The sequence below is a fragment of the Lepidochelys olivacea genome (assembly GCF_965140295.1).
Source record: "Lepidochelys olivacea isolate rLepOli2 genome assembly, chromosome: 24".
Classification (NCBI taxonomy): domain Eukaryota; kingdom Metazoa; phylum Chordata; order Testudines; family Cheloniidae; genus Lepidochelys; species Lepidochelys olivacea.
The window spans coordinates 11,468,050-11,487,729 of record NC_140434.1 but is presented as its reverse complement, the minus strand read 5'-3'; the positions used below and the strand labels follow the sequence as shown (position 1 = coordinate 11,487,729).

The window sequence follows — 19,680 nt, the reverse complement described above, 5'->3', positions numbered from 1 at the left end:
TCCTCCCAGGGCACCATCCTGGGCCTTTAGGTTTTTTGGAGGAGGATTTAAAAGCCTTGGGTTCTGTCTGCTTTGTGCAGGCAGTTCAAGATCCCAGGCAATTCCTCTTGATGCTAAACTTTTGCTGTGTTGGCCGGTTGCCACCTCCCCAGAGGTGGTTGCACTAAAGTATTTCTGTGTGCATCAGCCCTAATGCAGGTGCAGTGCCATGCATGGAAGCATTCTCCAGCGGCGGAGACCATGTCGGGGGGATGATGTATTTCGGGGTGGACTGGGATATTGACAGTGTGTCTCTACTCCCAATAGTGACTGCCATAACGGCACATTTCCTCCTCGCCCCAGCCAGCTCTGCGGAATGCAGCAATTCCCAGCAGCCCGGCATGCTCCAGGAGCCACTCCTGCGGGGGCAGCGGCAATGCAACCGGGGAGAAGTTCAAGTTGGCCACACTGGGGCAAAAGGGCCACCCAGGGGAGGGCAGCAAGAGGTTTGCCGAGCCCCTCTCCTGGTACTGATGGGGGAAAGAGAAGAACCTGGTTTGACTCATGGAGTGCATGGAGGGAGCCTGGGGCTGGCACATGGAAAAGCAGATAGATACTGACCAGAGGGACCCAATTAAGGGCAGAGGGGGTGCAGCTGTGACGGTCACTGGCCCCAAGGCAGAGTTGCACTGGGAGTGTGGGGGGGGTGAGTGGGCTCCCAGAGGCTGCTAGGCCTAGAGCTGTGCTGGGGGGAGAGGCTGGGAAGGCGCTGGGCTCAGGGCAGAGCTGGGCTGGGGGGAGGGGCTGAGAGGTTGCTGAGCCCAGGGCAGAGCCGTGCTGAGGGGAGAGGGCAGGGCTGGATCCAAGGTAGAGCCAGGAAGGGGCAGGGCTGGGCCCAGGGCAGAGCCCTGCTGGGAAGAGGAGGACTGGGAGGGTGCTGGCTGTGCTGGGGGGAGACGGCAGAGCTGGGGGCTGGCCCAGGGTAGAGCCAGGAGGGGGCAGGGCTGGGCCCAAGGCAGAGCTGTGCTGTGGAGAGGGCCTGGGAGGACCCTGAGCCCAGGGCAGAGTCCTGGGGCTGCTCAGTGACACCCTTGTTCCCATGGCAACTGGCTGCTGAGGGTGAGTTAGGAGTGGGGTGGGGGCGGGGCCTGCCAGTGGGAAGTGCCTTACAGTTTCACCAGGGAGGTCAGGCTGGGATTTCACATGGGATTTCAGTCCCGTTGCTGCAGTTCCCATGTGGCGCTTTTCAAACAGCTCCAGCCGTTGGTGGGAGCAGCTGCCAGGAAGCATCTCATGCACACCCCCGCCTGTGGCATGCCCCCCGGGCCCGTGATCAGGGGAAGGCAATTCCTCAGGATGCAGCTGCTGCTGGTGAGGCAGGTGCATGTGCTGGGCCTGGGGCAGGTCATGACTCCTGCTGTCTCCTGGAAGGTTGCTTCCTCCACGCTCCCATGTGCTGCTAGGTGGGCTCCCTGTGAAATCAAGGTGGGGGCTTGGGGGCCAGGAGTCACTCTCCCTACCCAGAGGCCCAAAGACGCAGGATCTTAGTGCCGCTAGACAAAGCAAGCCCTTCCTAATCTAGGCCCTAAAGTCTGAGCCATGGCCCTCTGTCCCTGCCTGGCAGCTGGGCGCAACCACACGCAGACAGGACTGGCTAAGGCAGGGCATGGAGTTCCTCTCTCCCTAGGGGCTGGTGGCAGGTGTCCTGATCTTGCCAGCCTCGGTCTGCCTGACTTAGGGATGGCTCCATGGGGGTTGCTTTGGGGTGGCATTTGGAGGCCCCTGGGAATGGATTCAAACCAGATCAAGTGGTGCCTGCACACCATGGATACAGGTGAGTAGAGCAAGGTCCAGGGGAGTTGCTTCCGGCCTGCTGCAAGGAATTGAGTGTGGGGCACGGAGGGGGCAGCCGCCGAGCCCCATGTAAATCCCCGCCTGGGACAAGGATGCGGCACCAGTGCTGCTGCCTGGGGAGGTGTGAACAGTTCTTCCACTCTCCCGCCCTCCTTTTCCTCCTCCTTTCCCCATCTTCCCCATGTCCGTCAGTGCAGCCCCTGCCTTCCTCTCCCATCCCTGACCTGCCACTCCTGCTTCCAGACACAGGAGCAGCTAATGCGGGGAGCTGCAGCCTTTGAAAGGTGGTTGCTAAGCAATGGGAGGCTGGGGTTGCTAAAGTCAATGATGTTTTGTTGCCAATCCTCTTGGTGAGTGAGGGGGAAGGAATGGGCAGAGCCAGTGCAGGGATTATGGAGGGGTTGGGGGAAGGGATCAGGGAGGGGTCCCCACTGCAGTCTTTTTGCAGGGTTTAGTTCCTTCCAATGGGGCCTTTGTTTAGGAGCCTGGCTGCTGCTCCAGGGTGGGGGAGGGGAATTCCCCGGAGCTCCCCGCCTCACTGACTCTGCTACCCACCCCCACCTGGCCCTGCCCGTGTGTGATACCCAGCACCCCTCCTCCTTGCCTGGAGGCCTGGGGCCTCTCAGCAGGCAGGCACAGAAAGGGCAGAGTGGGATGGGGGAGAAGGATTCCAGGCAGCCCTGGGCCTAAATTTGAGCAGTCCCAGGGGCTGCTCTAATTGACCCAGGCTGCAGACCAGAATTGCTGGAGCATATTCCCCTTTGCCAGGCAGTTGCAAGGGGTTAGCAAAAGGGATGCTGGGCCTGTGCTGCACCTGCACTGGGCACCGTTATAGCAGGGCTGGGATCTGGCCCCTTATATACACTGGCAATTTGCCTCAGCTCCCCCTGGTGCAGCCCCTCTGGCAATCAGTCGCAGCTGGGGGAGCACTAGGCATACCAGCATTACCGACTCACCTGGGCCCGCTCTAAGCAGGGTTAGGCTACGTGGCAGTTAATGCGCTACTGGCTGGTCTACATTGCTGCCCTTCGCTATGGATGCAGCAAGTCCGGTCATATTGTTGAGAGTAAACCTGGGTAAACTGAGTTTACCCACTTCCTGTTTGGGGCTGTGGAGTTTAGGTTAGGTTAGTTTAGCCATTTCATTGTTTATGTCTACAACCCTGCAGAGGGGCTGGTGCAGGGACAGGGAATCCCAGCAAAATGCTGGTGTGTACCCAGCCTGAAAGGGGATTGTGAGCGTAAGGCTTGGGGCAGAGGGCTGGTGAGCACACACATATGCGTGAAAGTGCACGGACGTCTGGGGGGTGGGGGAAGGCGGGGGAGTATGTAGCAACCTGCCACCAGACCAGGAATGGACACTACTGATAAATGGGCACAAACACAGCAGGACACCCTCCTGGTGCACATCTAAGCCCTGTGACTGGGGTCTCTGTGACATGCGGGCTGTGGCTACACTAGAATGGGTTTGCCAGTGGAGCTTAAAATCATAGGGTTAGAAGAGACTGCAAAGGTCATCCAGTCTAACCCCGTGCCAAGATGCAGGATTTGTTGTGTCTAAACCATCGCAGACAGATGGCTCCAACCTCCAGTGAGGAAGCTTCCACAACCTCCCTAGGTGTCTGTTCCATTGTCCTACTGTACTTACCATTAGGAAGGTTTTCATGAGATTTAATCTAAATCTCTGTGCTCTAGTTCGAATCCATTGCCTCTTGTCCTTCCCTCTGTGACAAAAGAGAACAACTTTTCTCCATCTTTTTTATGGCAGCCTTTCAAGTTTTTGAAGACTGCTATCATGTCCCCCCTTAATCTCCTCTTTTCCGAACTAAACATACCCAGTTCCTTCAGCCTTTGCTTATGTTTTGCATTCCATCCCTTTGATCATCTTTGTCGCTTGCCTCTGGATCCCTTTCCAATTTCTCTACATCCTTTCTATACATTGGTGACCAAAATTGGACACAGTACTCCAGCTGAGGCCTAACCAGCGCTCAGTAGAGCAGTTCTATCACTTCCCATGACTTGCATGCTTTGCTTCTATTAATGCAACCTAAAATTGCATTTGATTTTTTTGCAACAGTTTTGCGTTGCTGACTCATGTTGAGGCTGTGATCCACCACTCCCAGATTCTTCTTAGCAGTGCTGCTGCCAAGCCAGGTATCCCCCATTCCGTATTTGTGCATTTGGTTTTTCTTCCCTATGTGTAGCACCTTACATTTATCTTTGTTTAATTTCATTTTGTTGTCTGTAGCCCAGTTCTCCGATTTATCAAGATCCCTCTGCATTTTAGCTCTATCCTCCAAAGTGTTGGGAACCCCCACTAGCTTTGATCTACAGATTTGATCAGTACGCACTCTAGTCGTACATCCAGGTCATTGGTAAAGATATTAAACAATATTGGATCCAGAGCAGATCCCTGTGGAACCCCACTTGAGACCTCACTTCACTCCAACATCATTCCATTAATAGTTACTCTTTGTTTGCGATTAACTCAGCAGTTCTCAAACTGTGGGTCAGGACCCCAAAGTGGGTCACAACCCCCTTTGAATGGGGTCGCCAGGGCTGGCTTGGACTTGCTGGAGTTTGGATTTGCTGGAACCCAGGGCCGAAGCCGAAGCCTAAGGTAGCAGGGCTTAGGTTGCAGGCCCCCTGCCTGGGGCTGAAGGCTTTGAGCTTTAGCTTTGGCCCCCTTTCCTGGAGTGGTGGGCCTCAGGCTTTGGCCCCCCACCTGGGGCAGTGGGGCTCGGGTGGGTTCAGGCTTCAGTCCCCCCTCTGGGGGTTGTGAAGTAATTTTTAGTGTCAGAAGGAGGTCGCGGTGCAATGAAGTTTGAGAACCCCTGGTTTAACCAATTATGTATCCACTTAATGGTAGTTCTGCCAAGCCCGCGTTTCTCCAGCTTACTTATCTATCAGAATGTCATGCGGGACTGTGTCGAAAGCCTTGCTGAAGTCCAGGTATATTTTGTCCACCAAACAGTTACCCTGTCAAGAAGGAAATCAAGCCAGTTTGGCATGATTTGTTCTTGGTAAATCCATGCTGGCTGCTAGTGATCACCCCATCATCCTCCAGGTATTTGCAAATTGAATGTTTTTATATTACTCTAGTAGCTTCCCAGGTATTGAGGTCAGCCTGACTGGTCTATAGTTCCCTGGCTCCTCCTTTTCCCACTTTTTAAAGATGGGGACTATGTTAGCCCTTCTCCAGTCTTCCAGGACCTCTCCTGTCGTCCATGAATTTGTAAACATTGTTGCCATTGGCTCCAAGATTTCTTCAGCTAATTCCTTCAGTACCCAGGTGAATAGCATCCATCCCAGCTGATTTTAATTCATTCAGATCAGTCAGATCTCTGATATGATCTTTACTTATCCCAGTCTGCATCCCTTGCCCTTTTTTGTCTATGGCAACTTCGCTAGTCCTAGTTCTCCAAACCAAATGAACTACCTCATTAAAGGACTTTTTTGACAGTATAGCTCTGTCTACATAGGGGCTTTTGCCAGCACAGCTGTGTTGGTCAGAGATGTAGGATGGTTTTCCCTCCACACTCCTAATAGATACGGCTCTGCCAGCAAAACTTTGTAAAGTGGACCTGGCCTTTGATAGCTTTTTAGGCCAAGGGAGTCTTGTGGAATGGGATTGTGCTGAGCTGGTGGGGAGTGTTTCTCAGTGAACTGTGCGGTAAGCCCATGTTGCAGAGTGTTCCTCTCAACCTGCAGAGGTCTACTACAGATCCCACCTCCATGCAGGAGAGGGATTGGGTGATGACCTGTAGCGCTGGGAGCTTTGTGGAGCTCTGGGGTGTGTGCAGCCCGAGTCAGCCACCATCATTAAAAGGGACGAGCCCCAGAGACTGCGAGATGGGGAGCCAGTGTGGGTGTGAAATGAGGGACAGTTGAGTAGTGACCTATGTTGAGACAAAGTGTGTGTGCTCACTCACGTTTATATGGGTGTGTGCAGGTAGAGGTAGGTATCTGTGGGTAGGGATCCTGGTGTGCACATACAGGAATGTGGCCATAGGCGAGGATATGTTTGGTGTACATGCTTATGGGTGGGTGGCAATGCATGTGTGTTTGTGGGTTGCATGCAAGTGTGTATGCACACTTGTGCAGGTGTGGGTGTATGCATACAAGTCCTAAGCAGATGTCTCTCTTTCCCTGAGACAGTCTTTTTTTTTTTTTTACACTTTGTGAACCCTTGCGTAGCTTGTTGTGCCCATGACGTATTATTGAATTGTACTGTATGTATGTGCATGTCAGTGTGTGAGCATAAAGACATGGGTCTGTATAGGTGAACAAGGTGTGCATGGTGTGTGTTAGTATGTGTGTATTGGGGGGGTGTATATATCTATATCTCTGCGTGTGTGTGTTGGGTCGATGGATAAGATATTGGTGTGTGTAGTATATGTATCGGGTGCATGTGTATCAGGGATGTAGCAGTGTGTATTTGGGGGCGTGTAGCATTGTGTATTGGCGTAGCTGTGTGTATTATGTGTGTGTCTAGCAGTGTGTGCAGGTAGTAGTATGTATTGGGGTAACTGTATGAGAGGAGTGTAGCAGTGTGTATCTGAGTTGTAGCAGGTTTCTGAAACCTGTCATTATGCAAGGCACTGCATTTAGCCGTATGGAGTGGAAATCTATCAACTGCATGAAAAAACTTGTACAGTGCATCCGATGAAGTGAGCTGTAGCTCACGAAAGCTCATGCTCAAATAAATTGGTTAGTCTCTAAGGTGCCACAAGTACTCCTTTTCTTTTTGAGTTGTAGCAGTGTGTATTTGTGTGGGGAGGATCTAGCCGGGTGTAGTGGGGGTAGCTGTGTGAATTGGTGGTGTGTAGCAGTGGCTAGCGGCGGTTGTTCAGCAGTGTGTATTGGAGTAACTATGTATGGGAGGGCGTAGCAGTGTCCATATGTGTGTGTCAGTGGGCGTAGCAGTGTGTATTTGTGTGGGGGGGTGTAGCAGGGGTAGCTGCGTGTATCAGGAGGATGTGTAGCAGTGTCTAGCAGGGAGTGTTTAGCAGCATGTATTGGGGTAACTGTATGGGAGGGTGTAGCAGTGTGTATTTGTGTGGGTGGTGAGTAACAGGGTAGCTATGTGTATCGCAGGGGGGTGCGGTGTAGCCCTACATAGCAGGGTGTGTGTACACAGCCCCTGCACTGAGCCAGTTGCCCGCTGTGCTCCTGAGCCGATTATGGCTCTGATAATAGCCCTGGGGATTAGGGGGCTGCATTTGCTGCTTCTTTAGGGTACTTAGCCTCCTGCTCATGAAAGAGGCTGCGCACTGGGCCCCCAGTTGGGTGCTCTGCAGCCCCAGACAGTGGGACTGGGGGCAGCCCCTGCATCTGGCTTGCTGCCCCATGACCCTGCGCCCGCAAGTGCCGTCCCAGCCTGCGGTGTGTATTCCAGAGCAGGGACTGGGATGCAATGCTTGAGGCCCGCAACCCCCATGGAGGGGGGGGAGGAGGAGATGGGGTCAAGCTGGGAACCAGCAGCTCAGGTGGCTGGCAGGGGTAGGGACTACTGGGGGAGGGGAGCTCCTGGGGGAGGCAGAAGTTACTGTGGCAGAGGAGAGGAGGTTCAGACTTTCAGGGGTTCAGTGAGGGCTCCAGGGATATGGGGGGAGGGGCAGGGGAGAGTGGATTGGCCAGAGCTGAGGCAGGGGGAGGGGCAAGGGCTTTCTGGGGATGCTGGAGAGGGGGAGGGGGTGGCCTCAGGCTCCCAGGGAGGTGTGGTTAGCAAGGACTCTGGGGGAGGGGGCAGGCTGAAGATGGGAGGGGGGGTTGGGGGGGTGGCACTGGTGGTTGTGGGCAAAGGGGGCTGGAGGGGGCTCCCTAAGGAGGCAGCAGCTGCTGGGGAGGGGGCCCTCAGCGCACAGCAATCTGCAGGACTTGCGGCCGGGGCTCCCATGCCATAGTAGGTAGAGGAGACTGGTACTAGAGGATGACTCTGGAGGGTCTCATTAGTTCCTCTGTCCCAAGCTCCCTTTCTGCATCTCCCCTCCCCCACTGCCTTGCCCCTCCTGCCCCGCTGGGCCAGCAGCAATGTGTCTAATGCTGAGTCTGTGTATCTGACCTCGTCCTCAGCCAGGCATTTGTTTGCTGGGCAGTTCCCAGCCCCCCACCCCAGCCTGGAGCAGGAGCAGGGCTATGAGGCAGGGGGTTGAGCTGTAGGGCCTCAGCCTGGACCAAGAGCCAGCTGGCCCCTTTGGGTGGGTTGGGGAGGAAGCTGGGGTACTGCGCTGGGAGAGGCCAGGATGTGCTGAATGGGGACTGGATAGAGCTCACTGATCTGGAGCCTAGAGGGCTGCGAGATACTGAGCTGGCACTGCCAGCGTTGCACAGAAAGGGTTGGCGCAGGCTGGGCATGTGCCCTCCAGCACACGGCTGGCCCAGGCAACTGCCCTCAAGTAGGGGGTGTTCCCAGGCCAGACAGCTTCCCCTGTTGGTGCCTGGCACTGCCCCCAGGCAGCTCGGTGACTGAGTGACAGGCTGGCTCTATGTCGGCAGGTCGTGTGCGGATCCAGGAAGGTGCCTCACTGCGGATCGACCTCCTGCGCGCCGAGGACCAAGGCTGGTATGAGTGTCGCGTCCTCTTCCTAGACAGGCACAGCAACGACGACGAGTTCCAGAATGGCACCTGGACCCACCTCACTGTCAACGGTATGTGCCAGGCCAGGCGATGGTGTGCTCTGGCGGGGAGGCTGGGCAGTGCCACAGGGAGACGGGGAGAGATAGAGGCAGTGCCAGCCATGACCAGCTTCCCCCATGCAGGGAGGCTCTGAGTCCTGGTGGCAGCCATGACCAGTCTCCGCCATGCAGCGACACTCTGGGTCCTGCTGCCAGCCGTGATCAGCCCCCTGCCCCTCATGCCAGAGCTGTCTGGGTCCTGGTGCCAGTGAAACCGAATTCCCCCCCCCTCCCTTCCCGGGGCATTTTGGGTCCTGATGCCAGGCATGATCACCCCCATCCCTGTGCCAGGGCACTCTGGGTCCTGGTGCCAGTCATGTCCAGCCCTTGCCTGCATTGGGGGTCTCTGGATTCTGGTTCCAGGCATGACCAGTCCCTCCCCTGTGACAGGGCACTCTAGGTCCCCGTGCCAGGCGTGTCCAGCCTTTCCCCATGCAGGGGTGCCCTGGGGAGTGACCAGAGCTCCCTCCCCATCCTGGGCACAAGATTTGCCTGGCACCAGCAGCTATTACAGCCTTCTTAGGCACCTGCACTGGCACTGGTCTCCCCAGCTCTGTGTGAAGAGGCATTGCCTCCCCTACATAGGGCCTAGGTTTCCTAGAGGCAGTGCTGTGGTTGCCTGCCTGCACCATGGCAGGGGCAGTGCTGGGCAGGGCCTGCTGAGGCCATCGTGGCCCCATGCCATGTCTCGGGCTGGGCCTGATGGCGCTCCAGGGTGATTGCGGGTGTTGGATCCCAGTTCTTGTATTGGAATGGGGGGGGGGTTGGGGGTTCCCAAACCCTGTGGCAGACTCGAAGCAGCTGTGGGCAGGGTGCAGAGAGTGCTGAGTGTGCTGGGGACACACTATGCTCTGGGTCTGATCTCTGCTCCCTGTCCCATCTCCCCCCACCCGCTGCACTCTGGGTCTGATTCTCCTCCCCCGGGTACACGCTTCCGCTCAGGGCCTGATCCTCCTCCTCTGCATTCTCCAGGTATGCTCTGGGCCCAGTTTCCCCCCTCCTTCCCCCCTATACACTATGGGCCCAATTCCACCCCACAGTGGGTACACCCAACACTCTGGGCCCAGTTTTTCCCCCACCCCTCCTCTGGGTATGCTCTAGGCCTGATCCCCTTCCCCGGATATGCCCTGGGCCCAATCCTCCCTGGGCTCCTCATTTAGCCCTGAGCAGAACGAGCACACGGTCAGGGTAAACACGGCTGAGTAGAGTGAGACCATCACACCTGCTCCAGCCCGGGGGACAGGAGCAGTGAGGCATGTCCCTGTCCAGTCCCCGCCCCTCTTGCCTTTGCTAGCCTCTGTGAAACCCTGGCAGCTGCTTTCCTCGAAAGCTCCACTTTTCCCCTCTGTGCCAAGCACATTAGCAGAGCAGCCGGCAAGCTTATTGCTCCAGTTCTTGGGAGCCCAACTCGAGACTCTTCCGGGAACCCTCTGCACATGCCTGAGGCAGCCCCCGTTAGGGGCCCTTGGTAGACATGTGGGTGTAATTCTCCTGTACCCACTGGCAGTGCTAGCTCTGGGGATGTTGGCCAGGCTGCACTGCCATCACAGCCCTTGGCTTCAGCATTCCACACTGGATCTGAGCACATGGGCCCCATGGATGGGTTGCAGGGTCCCATTCCAGGTCTGTACAGCCCAAGTTGCTCAGCAGAAATATGGGGGGAGCCAGAGCGAGCCCCTAACCCAGCGGGGATCATCCTGCCTTGGCCTAAGGATGCTGTTCCTGGAGCAGACACAGCCCCTGCAGGGCCCCGACCTCCACTCCCTCTTCCCAATCCACCTTCCCAGAGAAGCCTGCAAAGGGACCCAAACCCACCCTCCTAAGTAAACACTTGTAAAAGGCCCAGCCTAACTATTAAACCTCCCAAAGAGCTGGGCCCGACCCTTGGACCCCAGGCAGCACACAATGAGCCTTTGTGCGGAGCCTCTTCTCCATTTATAGCATCAGGGGGTGGGGACTGGGAGGCCTGGATGCCAGGGCAGGTCCATCCCTGCCCTTGGCCTGCAGGAGCCACCCTGACCCTGTACTTTATGCCTTGTGGGCTTTCCCATCCTATCCAGCTGGGGAGGCAGAGGAGTTACCCGAATGCCTCTTTTCTGGCTCAGCCCAGCAGCCTGGCCTGGGGGCTGCAGGCACCCTGCCATCATCACAGGCCCAAGGGAGTGAGCCCTGCTCTGTACGAGGCGTTTGCACAGTCTGTGCCTCCCCTCTCCTTTGCCACAGAAACCCAGTGGCTGCCCCAGGGTCCCAGCAATCCCGGACCCATCAGGACCAGCACAGCTGTGTGCCTGGATGCTGGCCGGGCCCTAGGTGTAGTATGGACAGTGCCCTGTGCACTCTACAGCTGAGTGCAATGGACACAGGCCCTGCCCCGCGGAGTCTGCCATCTCCCTGCAGACAGGCCCTGCCCCACAGCTGGTGCCACCAGCGACAGCTGTGCACCGAGTGCCTCAGTGTTCTGCACCCCCATGGGAGGAGTGTTCAGCACCCACTGCACGTAGCAGGGTCGTGTGTCTGCACCAGCTGCTCACTTCCCTGAGGGGCTGCCTGACCCCAGCTCCCCTTGCGGGGGTGGGATGAGCGCAGTGTTCCTGGAATTCAGGATTCCAGAGACTTAGAGGCTGATTCATTCACTTCTTTAAGCTTGTGTGACACCCCCCCCCACACACACACACACACATCAGGGTCACTTAGGCTGCTAAAGGTTAAAAGGGACTGCTCCTCCTCTGGCTCTTTGTTTGCAGATCTGGCCCTTCATTTCCTTTGCTTTTATTAAAAAAAAAAAAAAAAAAAAAAAATTTAAAGCATCTGGGAACAAACAGTCTAATTCCGCGTCACACAACAGACTTTGTTCACCCCAAAACAAATCTGTCGATATTTCCCATTTTCTGACATTTCTGGGCATTGACAGTTTCAGTTTGGGCTGAATCAAACTTTTTCCAGTTTGTTTATTTTTTTCAGCACAGCCAGTGAAGCCCTCAGTCCATCCTCGGCCCCACACTGCTCCTCACTTCCCCACATGCTCCCTGCACAACACTGCACTGGGGGGAGGGAGTGGAAGGAATTTGCCCAACGCCACAGACAGGCTCGGACTCCAGATGTCCCGCCCCCTGTCCATACCCTCACAACACCTTTTCCCTGAGCCAGGAATGGAATCCAGGAGTCCTGGCTCCTAGCCCTTGGCTCTGACCCTCAGATCACACTCCCTGCCCTGTGCTGCCAGCCCACCAGGACTAAGCAGAGTTAGTGCCTGGGGCTCTCTACAGCAGAACCAGCTGGTGTGGCTGCATGAGGGAGCCCAGCCTGCCCTGGGGCCAGCAGCGCGGTTCTGAAGCACTGTTTCCGTGTCCTCTCCGCAGCTGCCCCCAGCTTCCTAGGGACCCCGCCAGCTCTTGTCGAGGTGCCAGACAGAGAACCCCTGAGTCTCACCTGCTCAGCCATCGGCAACCCCCAGCCGGTCATTGTCTGGAAGAGAAACGACCTGGCCATTGAGAGTGGAGAGAAGGTGCAGGTAAGGGAGGGGCAGCCCCAGAGAGGGAGGAGATCATGTAGCTTTCCCAGGCTGTCTCCTGCATTTCCCCACGTGCTGCTCACTCCGGGCTTCCTCCCTCAGCAAGCGCTAAGAGGGGGTTGGGGCTCATGCAGACATTGTGTGGGGAGCAGAATCCCCCTGTCACCACTGCAGAGTTCTCCCAGCCTGGGGGGCGAAGCTTTGTGTGGGGAGGTAAGTGCATCAAGGGCCTGTTTTGTTGGAGACCCAGACCCGAGCTGAGCCCCTGAGGCATGGGCCCCTCTCTGCCTCCCCCAGAGCTGCCCAGCTCAGCTTAGAAACCAGGGTGGGGCCAGTCCCCACAGGCCACCTGCCCCAGGCACTGGCCACGATCCCCTCTCCCCCAAGAGCTGTCTGGGAGTGATGCTGATCCACGTGCATCCCAGCTTGTCCTGGCCGCTTCCTGTCACAGATCCTCAGGACTGGTGGAACAGTCTGTTGGTGGAAACCCTTTGATGGGCCAGGCCCCCAAAGGTCTCACTGTTCCTTCAGGGTCACCTTCTGAGACTGACCCCTGGGCTCCAGCACTCCTGCTTCATGCTGTGAGGTCTGCTCAGCGAGTCCAGCTGAGCCGGACCCCTGGGAGAGACCTAACGCACCTCCCCCAGCATTCCCAGTGACACTCAAACAGCCAGATTTATCCAAAACAGGCAGATTTATCAGTCAGCTGGAACACAGCAGCGGTAGCCCGGAGGTCAGCACAGAGACAGGAAGACATTCTGGTCAGCCCAGAGCCGCAGCCATGCTGTAGTGAAGCCCATGTTCAGGCTGTGTTTGTATCTGCCTGGCCTCCTCAGTCAGTTCCAGGTGAGAGAGCTCCCAGCTTCCTCCAGGAGCCAGCACTTATCTCGCCACCTCACACCTTCCAGTCATTTGTTCTTCCGCTGACCTCTTTGCTCAGCTTCCCTGTGGAGAGGTGGGGAAATTCCTTGACCTTGAGTCATTGAAGCTTGCATTGTCTCACTGGTCTCCTTGTTGATCTGGGTCAGTTTCAGCCATTTCCTTAAGGACTCTTCATTCCACCCAGCCTGCCCTGAGAGAAAACTTTGTCCTTCTTCTCCCTCCCCCCCTCCCCCGTTCCCCACTGAGTAGCCATGCCAAATATAGGGGAAACTGAGGCACACACAGTGTTCATACAAATAATTCTCATTTTGTCACACTTCCATTCTGCCTCCCTAACCCACACTGTAGATTCAGTTGGATACAGGAGTCTTCATTTCTTGTCCTGAGCTGCTGTGTCATCTTGCTGTTAAATAGCCACCATGTTGTGTCCCAGAGGTGGCTGTGTTTTTGTGCTGGGCAACATAACTCTTCTGTATAGGACAGAAGATCACTGGGGAAGGGGAGGTGAAATACTGGCCCCATCTCGCAGCACCGTGCTGGGGTTGGCACTGTGAGCCTAGGGAAGGCAAGAGATTCAGCTCCTTGGGATGCTGAAATGGCCTGTACAGCTCATAAATCCAAGCCCTGGTCTGCTGCTAGGCTGGGAGTGCCTGAGGACGTCCTTCCCTGCACTCCTGCCTGTACTGCTTTGTGCCTTCACAGGTGAGCAATGGGACGCTGAGGATCACCAGCGTGGAGCGGGCCAGCGCTGGCATCTACACGTGCCACGCCTCCAGTAAGGAGGGCTCTGTCACCCACACCACCCAGCTGCTTGTTCAAGGTAAGGGGAGAGGGCTATCTCTGGGGTTCTGATTGATCTGGGGCGATCTCCGTAGTCAGTGAGGTCCTGTCATCTGGGCACCTCTTACCTTCCACTGAAGAGGCCAGCCTGTCAGACCAAGGGCTGGGTGCAGGTGCATGTGCGTGTGCGTACACACCCGGCACACGCAGTGAGATGTGGGAGTCTGGGCCTCTCTCATGACCCAAAGAAGGATCTTGCAGGGGTAGTCCTCTCCCTCAGGCCGCGTTAGCCCCCCACATCCCCTGCAGCCAGACCTTGCTCACTCCCCTTTCCAAGTCTCTGCAGAGGAATTGAAGCCTCTCTGGGAATCTGTTCTCCATGTCCCATTGGTCCAGTCAGCGCTTCCCCTCCTCAGAGTGAGCTGTCGCCCCCTTCTGCCCAGAGCCTCACTCTGTGCCCTGTGTGCGCCAGGGCCGCCGGTCATCGTGGTGCCGCCACAGAACATCACGGTCAACATCACCCAGGATGCCTTCCTGGCATGCCAAGCCGAGGCCTACCCTGGCAACCTCACCTACAGCTGGTTCCAGGGCAGCAGCAACGTCTATCATCTCAGGTACACAGCGCCAGGAGCCGAAGGGGTGGCACAGGGGCAGCGGGCAGGGGCAGAATGGCCTCTTGTGGGGATGGGCAGGAGCTTCGTCAGGGAACTGGAGACTCCACATCCAGGCACACATCCATACCTGTGCACTCACTGACATGCACCTGCACACTCACACACTGCCGCACACACTGCACACACCCATTGCATTCACACTGCTGTATGCACACATGCCCATGCACTCATACACTACCACGTGTGCACACACGTGCACTCACATGCTACCACATTCACACACGTGCACTCTCACACTGCTGCACGCACACACACCCATACACTCAATGGCACACACCCGGGCACTCTCACACTGCCACAGAAGCACATACCTCATAGATGTTAAGGTCAGAAGGGACCAACATGATCATCTAGACTGCACATTGCAGGCCACCAGTGCTTAATTTGTAATGAAAGAGTTCCCGGGACTCAAGCAATTTTTTTACATTCATTAACTGATGTAGCAAGCCTAGCGGTGCCGGGGCTATGAACTGCCCAGCCTAGCGGGGCCGGGGCTCAGCCCTGGCACAAATTATGCACTGCAGGCCACAGAACCTCGCCCACTCACTCCTGCAGTAGACCCAGAACCTCTGGCTGAGTTACTGACTTCCTCAAATCATGGTTTAAAGGCTTCAAGTTACAAAGAATCCACCATTTACACTAGTTTAAACCTGCAAGTGACCTGTGTCCCAAGATGCAGAGGAAAGTGAAAAACCTCCAGGGTTTCTGCTAATCTAACCTGGGGGAAAATTCCTTTCCGACCCCAAATATGGTGATCGGTTAGACCCTGAGCATGTGGGCAAGACCCTCCAGCCAGACACCTGGGAAACAATTCTCCATAGTAACTCAGAGTCCTTCCCATTTACAATCCCATCTCCAGCCATTGGAGATATTTGCTGCAGTTGCAGATCGGCTACATGCCAGTCCCATCACACCATCCCCTCCAGAAACTTCTCAAGCTCAGGCTTGAAGCCAGGTAGGTTTTTTGTCCCCACTGCTCCCCTTGGGAGGCTGTTCCAGAACTTCACTCCTCTGACTGTTCGAAACCTTTGTCTAATTTCAAGCCTAAACTTGTTGATGCCGCACACACACATCCATGCACTTACTGACCCACACCTGTGCGCTCATATGCTGCTCCCCCCACACACACCCATGCACTCAGTGACCCACACCTGAACTCCCCTCAGATACGCACACTTTGACACGTGCACACACACACCATACACACACTCATGCACTGATTCATAGAGAAGCGTATACACCACGAGATATACACCTGTACACACACACACTGACAGGTGTCGGTCGGTCCTCCGAGCCCCTAGGGGCAATGGAGAGCAATGGTCTCAGTGGCAGGCCTCGGCCCCACCTCCCAGGCATTGGGGAATTAGCGGGAAGGTGTGCCGGCCGGAGTCAGCAGGGGCAGGGGCACGCCAGCCGGCACGCCCCTCGGGCAGGGGAGCGCCGGCCGGAGTCAGCAGTGCGCCCAACTCCGCTGCGTTCCAGCCCAGGACCCTGACAGTGGTGGGAGGCGAAGGTCCCGCCGCTGGGTCAGCGGGGCAATCCGTACCTGCTGACCAAACACACCCACCCCACGGTGTAGTTGGGCCCCTGGGCTACTTCCTACCTGGTCTCTCTCAGGCGGGTTGCTCCAGTCCCTCCATCTCCTCCGGGTATTCTGCTGCGGGCAGTTCCGGATCCTCCATCTCCTCTGGATAATCCGCTGCGGGCAGCTCTGGTTCCTCTGGGTATTCCGCTGCGGGCCACCACCGCTCCCCCTCAGTATCGGACTCACACTGGCCCAGGCTGCAGTCAGGCCCCTCCAGGTCCTCTGGGTATTCAGCAGCCAGCAGCCGTGGTTGCCACAGGCCTTCCCCCGGGTCAGGCTCCTCCTTGCCCAGGGCTTCGCCTGGGTCAGCAGCAGGATCACGAGGGAGCAGCCTCTGTCTGTCTCCCTCCCTGGTGGTCTCCTCGCTGGGCAGAGGGCCCTACCCTTTGTACTTCCTGTCCCACCCTTCCCCTTCCGGGGATTGGCGGAAGCTTGGCCTGGCCCCGCCCACTCAGGCTCAGAGGGGGGCTCTTTACCCTCTGGTTTGGAGGGGAGCCACCCTGGCTCCCTACACACACACATACGCAACACAATGGCAGAGGTACTGCTGCACAGGCACACACGGAATGTTGTGGAGACATATGCATGCAAGCACACACCTGAAGAGACGTGCGCACACAGATGTATAGTTGCTGACACACAACAACGCCATTGGATACACACCAAGAGATGCAGGCATGCACACAGGCCTACAGCAAGGGAGATGCTCAGAGTCCCTAAGCACACAGATACGTGCAAGAATGTGTGTGCACACGGATACCAGCCCACGGAAAGCTGTGTGGCAAGGCTGATGCACACAGGCAGTATGGTGCTGGTGACAGGAGTGGTGACCCCAGCTGGGTCCCTGTGATGTGTCAGTGCTGGTGGGAGTGTGGGGACTCCCTGTTAGGCCTGGTGGTGCTGAAAAGGGGACTCAGATCCTCTGGTGGCTGGCAGCTCAGACATGGGTGGTGATGCATGGCCTGTGATGCTGACAGTGCTGGCAGCACATGGAGCCCGGGGCTGGAGCAGAGTAGAGGGAGGAGATCGGGGCAGGGACCCCCCGCAGCACCGTCCAGATCATACACACCTGGCAAGGGCTTGCGCGGTGAGTGCTGAGGGGGTGATTTGATTGGCTGGTGGCGGGAGGGTGAAGTGGTGCCGCTGGAGTCATAGGAGTCAGCGGGACAGTCAACAGCGATGAGAATGTGGACAGGGCTGTGATGATGGCAGCTGTAACAAAGTGATGGCAGCCAAGGCAGAGCTGTGGGACTGTGGGGAGAGTGGTTGGGTCCCAGTGGCGTGGCCGTGGCTGGACTGTGGGGATTTGGCTAGACAGTGGTGTGGCCGTGGTGATAGTAGCCGGGTCACAGTGTCAGGGCTGTGGAGGAAATGACTGGGTGCTACTGGCAGGACCGTGGGGGCAGCGGGCCGGGCCCTGGGAGCTGGTCTTGGGGGTGCTGCTGAGCCGTTGTGATGTGTTGGGATCAAGTTGCTGTGGATGTGCCCTGAGCCCTGCAGTGGAGACTGCCAGCAGTTTGGGTGCTGGCTCGTTGAGGCAGCTCCTGCTGGGCTGCTGACTCTGCCCCCTCCTTTCCTTCCAGCCACCTGCAGTCTCGTGTTCGTGTCCTGGTGGACGGGAGCCTTTTGCTCCAGAAAACAACCCCAGACGACTCTGGCAGATACACCTGTGTTCCTAGCAATGGGCTCTGGAAACCACCCTCTGCCTCGGCCTTCCTCACGGTGCTGTGTAAGGCCCCACTGCCCCTGCCCTCCCTGTACTGTGTAAGGGCCACCCCATCCCACACTGCCCTCTCTCAGGGACCCTACCGTACCCACACATACTGGCTCCTGAGCTGAGCCCTGGTGGCCCAACTTGTTTGACAGGAGTAGGGAATCGCCTCTGGCCTGTGGCCTCCCCCTTTGTGGCCTGAAACCTGGGAGAGAAAGGCCCATCCCCTGCCATGGTCCTTGGCTGACCTCCCCATCCGCCTGCCCTGATTTGGAGTGTGCCTGCCTCCCACCTGGCCCAGGTCTCTGAGCTGAGGAGCCCATGTGACCATGGCCCAGACGCACCCAGGGGAGCAGTGCTGAATTGCCAGGATCTGGGCTCCCTCCATGGGTAGATCCCAGGGTGTCCCTAGCTTTCCGAGGGCTTTGCCTTGGAGAAGCCCATCGGATAGAGAAGGCACCGTCCCTAGTGCTGCTGCCACCTGGGCTCATCTCTGCCTTGTGGGCCGGCAGCATATTGTGCATATGGCCGCCACACCCCATTCCGCAGCCCCTTCACTGCGGGTCAGGGAGCTCACCCAGGCCTTGACCACGTCCTGCCTGTTGGTGCCTTGCAGATCCAGCCCAGGTGACGACCATGCCACCGGAGACCCTCTTGCCCATGGGGATGCAGGGCATGATCCAGTGCCCCGCCAAGGCCAATCCGCCTCTTCTCTCCATCAGCTGGACCAAGGATGGGCATCCCCTGGAGCTTGATAAGGTACTGACTACACCGGGCCTCCCTGGAAACTCAGCCTCTGCCACACACCCGCTGACAGGGGGCCGCATTCTGACCTATCTCTCCCTCTGCAGTTCCCTGGCTGGTCCATGGCAGCCGACGGCTCCATTGTCATCGCCACGGGGAACGACGACGCCTTGGGGCTTTACACCTGCACCCCCTACAACAGCTATGGCACAGCTGGTGCCTCAGCACCCACCCGCGTCTTGCTCAAGGTGAGAGAGGGGGGCAGCCTGCCTCCACACTGGCTGAGCAGGGGCATGGCTGGGGAGCCCTTTCCTGGTGCCCTCATGCAGCCATGCAACCAGGTGTATTAATTTTGGTGTAACAAGTGGGCCCAGAGAGTCAAGGTGTGAACGTGGCCCAGTCATTGTATAGCACTAAACAGTCAAACGTGGTCGGGGCTTTTGAGTGCAGAGAATTTTTAGGTGGTATTAAAGATAGTGATAACTGACCTTGTTGGGGGAAGGAAAAGAAGTTAGATGAGATGGGCTGGAGCTGTTGCTGCTGCTCTTAAAGTCTGATTCTTCTTCCTGTAAGACAAAACAAGGCAAGCGCACAAGAGGGGCGAGAAAAGACGAGCAAAGATAGAAAATGCAGCTTCTGTCTCTGGTGCTGACTCTCACTTGCAAACTCACTGCTGGAGAAACGCAGGCCCAGCCTATGGTGTGATCAGCTACTCCAAGCCCTGGCAAACTTGTACCAAGCCATTGCTTTTAGCTGCCTCTCTGGTCATGGGGTTAGAGCAGCATTGCAAAAAATGCCATTGTCTTGGTTGGCTGAACCAGACTCTTGTTAGAAGGTGAAAGAGAGTGTGGGCTTATCTATATGAACACTTAAGTTTTTCTAAGTTGTTGTCCCTATGGGTGCTCCATGTGAGGATACGCATGCCCATAAATTCTCGATCAGAGGTTTTTCTGCTAGTAGTGCCTGGTGCACCCTCCTCCCCGAGAAAGGGACTCTAGAAGGCAGCAGATGTTTGACCAATAGCCCTGGTGAGACCACCCATGAGGTCTAGTACCTTTCCCTTATGCCCCTCCACAGTGGGTTTTTTGGAAACCCTCGGCTTCTTTTGGGGACCAAGTCTACAGGGTACCCTCACACGCAAGAGGTCCTACCAGAGTCTCTTCTGCCAACAACTGGGGAGCCTCCTTACTCAAGAGGAGGCATCAGTGCATTAAGAGTTGAGAATAGATGGGGAGGTGCCACCATCCTCTTTCTCCCCAATAAGGTGACTCCCCCCACTG

At 56.7% G+C, this 19,680-nt stretch overlaps 1 protein-coding gene and 1 long non-coding RNA gene across 4 annotated transcripts in view; one reads left to right on the top strand and one right to left on the bottom strand.

Annotated features, from left to right (window-relative positions):
- IGSF9 (immunoglobulin superfamily member 9) overlaps positions 1 to 19,680 on the top strand; it is a gene marked incomplete at its 3' end in the record, with an annotated part of 54,179 nt that overhangs the window by 11,191 nt on the left and 23,308 nt on the right. For all 3 annotated transcript variants that reach the window (XM_084613174.1, XM_084613172.1, XM_084613173.1), the window contains 7 exons: positions 8,331 to 8,483; positions 11,870 to 12,021; positions 13,606 to 13,723; positions 14,156 to 14,297; positions 17,529 to 17,674; positions 18,273 to 18,415; positions 18,508 to 18,648. In XM_084613174.1, the coding sequence (XP_084469300.1) occupies positions 8,331 to 8,483; positions 11,870 to 12,021; positions 13,606 to 13,723; positions 14,156 to 14,297; positions 17,529 to 17,674; positions 18,273 to 18,415; positions 18,508 to 18,648 (995 nt within the window). The remainder of the gene's footprint in view (positions 1 to 8,330; positions 8,484 to 11,869; positions 12,022 to 13,605; positions 13,724 to 14,155; positions 14,298 to 17,528; positions 17,675 to 18,272; positions 18,416 to 18,507; positions 18,649 to 19,680) is intronic.
- Positions 12,697 to 16,301, bottom strand: LOC311512119. Its single transcript, XR_014709398.1, has 2 exons — positions 15,964 to 16,301; positions 12,697 to 12,966 (listed from the first exon to the last, which is right to left on the bottom strand). It is a non-coding gene; the product is annotated as an uncharacterized lncRNA (long non-coding RNA).